General features: G+C 43.8%; 1 protein-coding gene across 1 annotated transcript in view; it reads left to right on the top strand.

Moving 5' to 3' along the window:
* The window catches only part of T265_12889 (hypothetical protein), a gene marked incomplete at both ends in the record, with an annotated part of 75,647 nt that overhangs the window by 8,740 nt on the left and 58,243 nt on the right, over positions 1-8,664 (top strand). The window contains 4 exons of the mRNA XM_009166064.1: positions 227-523; positions 3,965-4,106; positions 4,566-4,665; positions 6,952-7,116. Of these exons, the coding sequence (XP_009164328.1) occupies positions 227-523; positions 3,965-4,106; positions 4,566-4,665; positions 6,952-7,116 (704 nt within the window). The remainder of the gene's footprint in view (positions 1-226; positions 524-3,964; positions 4,107-4,565; positions 4,666-6,951; positions 7,117-8,664) is intronic.

Here is an 8,664-nt window from a genome sequence, read left to right as displayed (position 1 = left end):
TTGTTTCTTTCGTTAACTGAACCACCTATTGGGATGCAATCATTTCAGAACTACGGCTTATCATCCTGCACCCAACGGTTTAGTCGACTTTGTCGACGTGTCCCTGAGAGCATCATTACGGATCGTGGGAGTCAGTTTACCTGTGCCTTGTTTCGTTAACTGAACCACCTATTGGGATGCAATCATTTCAGAACTACGGCTTATCATCCTGCACCCAACGGTTTAGTCGAACGTCTTCGTCGACAACTGAAAGCCGCCATTATGGCTAAGCCATCATCGCAACTGTGGACCGAATCGGTATCAGTGACATTACTTGGTATTCGGAATACCGTGAAAGAGGATATTGGTTGCACTCCAACCCAACTTGTCTATGGGCAAACGCCACGTCTTCCCGGAGATATGGTATGTGTATCCAAACCCAATGAAGATCTCTCACCATCGACATACATCAGTCGACTGCAAGATCATATGCGTACTCATTTGTCCGAACCCGCTGATAAGGTCCTAGTCCGCTACATAACTGGTGAGCCGGACGTGACAATGGATTACAGACGCTACATTATCCATAACTAAGACAGAATATCTCGCCGCTCATCCTTCAATCACAGAGACTGTATCATGTGGTCAGGTATTGACTGTCTCTTCGGGTGACTGCTTCTGAGGTGAAGTTTCATTCAGCTTGTGAGACCATTCTTCCTCTGAGCCAGTTCTTCGGCCAGCAGTATAGGACTTCTCAGCTCTTCAGCATAGGTTGACTTTACTGACAAGTAAAGTCACCTGAAAAATACTATCACCACTACTGAGACACACTCGTCTTCACTTCCTTGCATTTTGTCACTGTTTTTATTCTGTTTGTTTTGCCGGCTCACCTATGTTTCTTGTTCATATTGTCGAATGCTTCTTCCCACCAGTCTTCTAGAATGGGTCTGTGTGGCTGACTTCTGAATGTTCACCTTTGGCCTGATCAGCATATAAAATATTATGTTTTCCGGTTCTTTCGACTCTACCTGATTTTTGCAGGTTTTTCCCGTTTGCTGTATATATCCTGTTAACACAACAATGGCATCGCGTTTTAATTCTGTACCATGTGCTTACCGTAGTTTGTTCGTGTTTGAACGGCGCCATCTATTGAGTGTCTGGTTTTCGTTTGGGAATCAAGGCCAAGGTCTGAATAGCATTTTGGTGCTCCTACACCAAATCCGCCGCCAAGGATCATCACATCTGTATTTATTGACCGGAGTAACCGTGACAAACCTCTGCAGAAACCTCTACCTCAGGCCTGACGTCCGTCGGGGCGTATGTTAACAGATAAACACGGTTTACCAAGTCAAGGTACACTAATCTTTATTGAACCGGCCGACCTAACAGTGCCAAGATGACTGCTTACTGAAATCCAGTTCAGCAATGCGCATTCAGCCCAGGGGCCAAGCCCAACACCCGCACCATAGATACCAAGAGCCGCCGTATCAGGATCACCAGATACCCGAAGAGTAAAGCGAGGAATTTGTATTCTTTCCGAACGGTTTGAGGTGACGGCCCAAGTGGGGTCCTTCATGCGTGTTTCGGAGATACAGAAGGTGTCGATCGAATGTCCGAAAAGTGTCTGAACAAGAGTTACCCGTTGCCCAATACGATACAGAGTGTGGAGTTTATTCTCTGAATTTGAACAGGGTTTGTGTTTATTTTTCTAACAGGCAGAATGTTAGTAATAAGCAGTGTTTAGATGGGGCGAGATGGCTCAGTGGTTAGAACGCGAATTTACTGACTGGAAGGTACGTGGTTCGAACCCACCTCTGCCTCTTGACTTCCGCTGTTTAGAATTGGGCAACCTGGCAGTATCCCATACCTCGTGCTTCCTTTGGGTGTCATGGGATCTAGGCACCCAATGGGTGCTGCAGCTGAACGATTATCTTTTATTAATGGTTAGGTGATTGATAGTTAAATAAGTCGGACGGACTTGGGCAGGGACTTGTGGAGAGGAAGCACTGAACAAAGACTACTTACACTCTTTGGGGGAAGAAGGGGGTTTGGTTGACATAATCAACTTAGAGCTTTTGACTCAAATCTGATCGATAAGACAGTGGGTGAAGGTAGAGTTTTGTTAGGCGTATCATTCTCTAACCTCTGACTCAAGAGTCTGAACTGCACGACAGCATTTTTATGGTTTTCTTGAAGGACTTTCCCCGGAGCGATTGACTTAATGGTCTGACCCACTTGGATGCAGGGACTTTTCTGGTCCGGGGGCGTAGAGAGTAAGTCATGTCTGACCCCTAGTACGGTTGTGCACAGCAAGTGCATTTCGAGCAGCACTAGATTCTTTGGTTTTAAAAGTATATTGATCGTACTGAACAATGCCGCAGTGGCCACGGACAACCGTTCAGCGATTGAAGTGTGCGGTTCGACGTCTTCTAATCGGTCCTTCCTTCAGGGGAATGCAGCATAGCTGCTTCAATAAATATGGACATCCTGAAGGAACCGCCACATAGTGATAGCTTTAGGTCGGAGGCTCAGTAGGCTTTGCTATAATTGAGGATCCTGTTAGATGCTGCACATTCGGCTGACTTCTTTTATCCACGACATTCATGTTTAAACGATTTGAAAATTCAAACTCACGTTTGCTCACCACAGCAACTTTCTGTCATACCCTATGACCTGAAAAACTTACCAGTAAGTCGGTTGAGGCCACGGCTCACATTTTCGTAACTTACGTTTCTGTGTGCTGCCTTCCAAACTCTTCTAACATTTGATGTGTATTAACTGGAAACAACTTTTCGGTTTCATAGAACTTTCCCTCAACATAGGATACTATTCATGGCAGGTTTCGAAGTGACCATAGATACTCAGAAGTCATGGGTAAACAAATCGCAGTAATACCTATATCACTGAAGTGTATCTGAATGTTAACTTTGAACCCACACCATCTCTTTGCCTACTGGCTGGTCACAAACTAATAAACCCTCGAAATTTCCAGCTACTCACAAGCACCACTCTTCTGTTGCTCATGGTGCAGTTACTTGAAGGTTGGGTTAGTGGAATCTTTGGTTTTAGGAGAAATGATTGTGTCCTCCAAATTACTTGTCTCTACCTCCAGCCAAATCTTTTCTTGTAGGCAGCGTATTAATGTGGGTTATGTGATTTTTGGGCTTGCGATTGAAACGTACTTGATCCAAAACCCACAAGTATGACAGTCAGCAACTCAGAAGAGCCACAGAAAGTCCTTTTTAAGAAGAACCTTGATCATTTCTATCTTATCGGTGAGTAAAAGCATGTACTGTGCACTTTCGGTGATTTCCATTACTTATTGTTTGAGCTTCTTGCCTGCGCCATTGGCGTAGGCTTCCACAGCTGTTTGCCAGCCATACGTCACTTATAGCCAAACAGTTTTGAAGGCAGTTTATTTACGTGTGTGCATTATAACCAAATTCAACTCTCGTTGATTTAAATAGAGTGGCATTTGTTAGCTTAATTGCATTACAGATCATAGGTCATTTGAACAGCGAATTACTGCTAGGATCCGGTGAAGCGAGAAATCAACCAACCGAATGCAGTCTAAGTTAAAGTAGCTTCAATTGATGTTTAAGTAGTGTAGCTTTTTGTATACGATCATACGACTTGGACACTATTGCAGCCATGTCACTGTGACGTTTCCACTATACAACGTGAATCTTAAGGCATAGAGGTGCTTGTAAGCAATTGCGATTTTACTTTCTTCCGATAGGCTTTGACGTTGAATATGGGTTAATAGTTTACTACTGTCAATTAGGTTGATCACATCCACGCACGCTGAAAGTACTACTAAAGACCTTAAGGACCATTTACATATGATCACTAATATAATTACTAATTTTTACCGCGATGGAGATTTATGTGGATACTGTTTGTTTGCAAATTAACGCAATTTCGATCTGCTCTAACTATATTCTTCTGTTTTTCCCACTCATTTGCCGCACCATTGTAATAACAGTGAAGGATCAAATCCTCAAATTTCAGCATCCAATCAGCGGCCTCTTCCCTTTAAACCCGAAAGACCCTCAGTGCAAATTCAGTCACGTTCGGGATTCGGTCTACTGTGCCACTGTCTTGTGGGCTCTTCATCGAGCTTTTGCGTAAGTCTGTTTGACTGTTTTATGCCATACTTTTCTCTGCAAGATTCTGGAATGATGCGCTCACCATTAGTACTGAACGACGCAGAGTAGTTAATCGTAACTGTCGTTCGTTATGGCCGTTCGTCTGCTGTTTTTTATGGTTCCAAATGAAGTGCACTCTACCCTGGAGGGAAGAAGATGCGATTATTCGGGGACGTCGAAGACGGATGTAATAGTTGAACTAATGGAAATTGACGTTGATCGCCAAAGCAATGGGTTTATCGACTGATTGTTTGGGCCTCCACGCAGCAATAGCCCAAGCTGAACCTGAGCCTCATGGTTAGCGAGTTTCGTGCATTTGGACACTATTTAATTTTTCGTCTATTCTCATCATTATCTATAGCGGTAGGTTTTCAATTACACAAATCCTTCTACGATCGGTCTTTATAACATTACCCTTCCTTATCTCTCTGGTTCAAGGCGTGTGGATGACGATGCCGGTAGACATTACGAACTTGGTCAGTGCGCTGTAAAATGCATGCGAGGTATCCTGATTGGATGGATGCAACAGTCTTCCCGAGTAAGCCTCTTGGTAGCTCCTTTTCGTACGTTTATTAGAGACTACATAGTAGCTATTTGCACTTCAGCCGTTTCCTCTATCAGGACGCGCCGATTTTGTGGGTACTTGTTACTTCACCTACCTACATAGTGGTGTCCCATTTTGAAGACATCGTTTTATGATGCGCTGCAGTTCTATGTCTGACATCGCTCAGCTTTTATCGGTGAATGTATTCTTTAGCCTTCTCAACAGTCGTCATCACAGCAGTTGGATTCAGATAACCCTTCCACCTAGTATCGCCTATCACATTCAAAGGTTCGCCGCTGAACAGAATCGAGGGTTTTAGACCAACCAGTTAAGTGTTCTGTACCTAGTCGGTTTCGCCTACAAGTAACTGCGTGAAGTCATAGTGATCTCTGGCTTGGTCGCATCTTTTAAACTAGTAAGCCTCCTCAAAGAAACATTCAACGACGCGCCGGGTAGAGTTGGTCCGTAAGTTGTTGAGCTATCTTTCCTATAGAGTATAAAAGCTTTAGACGACAAACTTTATCGTTCTGACTCCGTGGATTAGGAACGCTAGATGCGATGCGAGACAGCGATGCTTATGTTGCTGCCTTCCGAGAGCATGCTTCCAAGAAATGTGAGCTCTCGAGAAGAAAGAGCAATCACCTATTCAGAACCTACAAGAGATAAGTTGTCCAAAGAACAGTCTGTTCTCTCCGGAATAGACGTGTTTACCACACATGTGTCATTTAACAGTAAATAACTAAATCGTTCAGCTATAGCACCCCTTTGGTGCCAAGCTGCCATGCCACTCAAAGGAAGCACGTGGTCTTGGATAATGCCAGGTTACCCAAGCCTAGACGAAAGAGTAGTTAGATTAGCAATGTTGTGGAATGTAGGTAGCTCGGGTGCGCTGTTTGGTTGTTGGTCTGTTCGCCAAGTTTGGCAGTTGGATTGCAAACGTTTCGTCACCAATGGAGGTGACATCGTCAGTGCACTGACGATGTCACATAATGAAACGTCAGAAACCAAGCCCGTCTTTGAACCCAGAACCACATTAGTGTAGGCTGCATCACGACCATGATTGCAAGTGACTCGAGGTCACGAATGGAAATGTGTCATGGAGTCGTCGTGTTTCTTTCTGATTTAAAAAAGAAATTACAGAAGGTTTAACGACAATGCAAAAACTTTCACAGGCAGGGCGCCCGACAAGCTCGACTGAAAATCAATATTTCAGATGTCATAGAAATTTTCAACTAAAATAACTATCGGTCGTTCGCTGCTTGCCTATTTCCAGTTCTCTGTGTAGACAGTGCCTGTTTTATAGTTCTGCTTTGAGTTTGGCCAAGCTAGTTTATTGACTGAAATTATACCAACCATATTTATGAGAACGAAAACGTGTGCAGCGTAGACATGCGCTTTTCTCGTACTCTAAGGTCAACGTGTAGAAGAAATGGGTTACTCACAATCACATTACGATTGACCCAGATTTCCAGACAAATTGTTGAGTTTCTTGGCGGGGAAACAAATGGTACATTCGTAGCCTCATGCAACTTTAAAGTACATCCATATTTCTTGCTCTCCCCATTAGTGGCGGCTGTCAACCAGCAGAACTGATTACTGAGCTTGCACAGAAATGAGCGTTTCCTAAAGGTTATCATTGGGAGAATAGCTCAAGTGTATGACGAAGAATGATGGAAGCGCGGTTTGGTATACAGCGAATGACTCATACAGGCTAATTTATCTATTACTCTGAGACATCCATGATCTCCAGTTTACCTCTAAGCATTACATACCAGTGTTGAAGCTGTTGGGGGAGACGAGATGGCTCAAGTGGTTAGAGGGCAAATTCACTAACCGTGGGGTCTGTGGTTCAAACCCGACCTCTGCTTCTCGACTTCTGTCTAGGCTTGGGCAGTCTGGCAGTGTCCCAGCCCTCTTGTAACCTTCGGGTAGCATGGCAGTTAGGCACCGAAAGGGTGCTACAGCTGAACGATTTTGAAGCTGTTTTTTGTCCAAGTGCAATGATGACCAAGACCTTTATTCAAAGTTTTACTAAATGGAATTGGAAAAAGTCGTCGAGTTAATTGACATGAAAATGAGTTGCATAACTCAAATAGAAAACGGTGGATTAAATACATCTACTGGGTGGTGTAATGTCTGTTTCAACATTGTGCTTACCAGGATCGTAATGGAATTGTGGTCAAAAATAATGTAGAGCATAATCCAGACTCAATTATCTGGATTTTCCCATAGAACAGGATGAAGGCATACTTTTCTTACATCTTACTTTTGCACTTTCAGCTAGAGCAGTTCAAAAAAACGCAGAGTTCGGAAACTTGTCTTAGTTCCCGTTTGGACTATGAAACAGGGGAGCCGATCGTTGACCCGGAATATAAAAACCTGCAAATGGATTGCGTGGGTTTATATGTCATTCAGTTGGCACAAATGATTGCCTCTGGTTTGCAGGTAAGTTGAACTCTCCGTTCCAGATTACCACGCTTTGAGCCATCCTGTGTTACAACTTATCCTGAAAATCCGCCAGTCTGCCATATTTCTGTGTTCTCTGTCGGCTTATAGGTTTAATGGTCAGAGAAATTTGAACTAGGACGAGTGGTACAACGACCCTCCGTGAATACCCTCATGTACGGTCCTTATAACGACCTTTTTTTCAATTGTCAAAAAAATTCCAATTCAGTGAATGAAAGGGAGGTGAAGATAGGGATTGACATATTTCTTCTAGTGAAACAGCCACCAGTGTAGCCCACGGGATCATTGCAGCACTGAAGCCCGACCACCACGTCAAGGTGGCAGCTTTAGGTCGGGATCAGTACTAGCAGCTGTTCTTCACACAATCTGTTCTGTTCCCATACGATTAAAGCATCCATTCTGTGTTATTTGTTCAGGGGGGTATTTTCGGGGTTGAAATAGGATTGCTTTCGCGATCCAGAATTCATCAACTAATGGCATCAGCATTTTTCGTTGAATTCAGGGATCATATTGCAGCTTATGCCAACTTAATTAGCTCACAACGACCCATCTTCAGACACTATAACCGGCCATGACAACAAGGCGGTTCATACTTCTATATGACCCATGCACTATTAATCTCCTCGGTCACAGTGGCCCCTGATAGGGTTGAAAAAGTTCGGAGGAACCGGATTGGAATAATGCAGTAGGGTTTGGGTGGATAAAAGTTATGATTGGAGCCACAACTGCTTTAGCTGTTGAGTGACATCAGCTAAAAGAGAAGCAGCATGATGTAGACCTCTGACTAGATGTCTGCAGTGTGTTCTCCATTCGCGAGCGATTGGCAGTCAGTGTGACACCACCTGATTTGAAATCAACACTTTCCCTGGAAAAGAAACTAGCTGTCCCACAGTAGCTGCCCAGTTCCACCCACCTTTCAAGACGCTGTACGTGAGCCTGTTGGCAAATCGTCTTTGTTTCCCTAGAAGAAAATTTGAATGATGTTAAGATGGCTCATGTGAAAGTCACGAAAATGCGAGCGTTCAGTATTTTTACGACGAAGTCAGATGGGTGACTGTGGAGAGTACTTTGATGACGGGAGCACAGATCGTTGACTTGACAAATCTGTTAAGTTGGCTATAACACCTCTGTTCACGGTATTTGTTTTTGTTAACGGATTAGCCCTTGATGAAAGTGAGTTGTTTGAAATATGTTTAACCCCCAGCTTTCAGTGCAGTGTCCATCAGAAAAATGGTTCTTCTGAAGTTGCTAAATCCGTTCGAAAGCTCGTTGAGGGATTACCGTATGACAAAGTAGCTTTGCGTTCCCATTTGTTGGTCAACTGCTCAAAGTGTCCACTTTCGTACTTAACTTTGCTGTTTATCAGTGTTGTGCCGCTTTCCGTCCGCTATCTAAATGGAAATGTTTCCGTCCACTTTCGTACTTAACTTTGCTGTTTACCAGTGTTGTGGCGCTTTCCGTCCGCCATCTAAATGGAAATGCTTCGTGGTGTAACCTTAATTACTGTTCCCTTAGAGCTGGAAGTCA

The sequence above is a fragment of the Opisthorchis viverrini genome (genome assembly GCF_000715545.1).
Source record: "Opisthorchis viverrini unplaced genomic scaffold opera_v5_21, whole genome shotgun sequence".
NCBI classification, from domain to species: domain Eukaryota; kingdom Metazoa; phylum Platyhelminthes; class Trematoda; order Opisthorchiida; family Opisthorchiidae; genus Opisthorchis; species Opisthorchis viverrini.
Note: the sequence above shows the minus strand (reverse complement) of the source record. Positions and strands in the feature narration are given on the sequence as shown.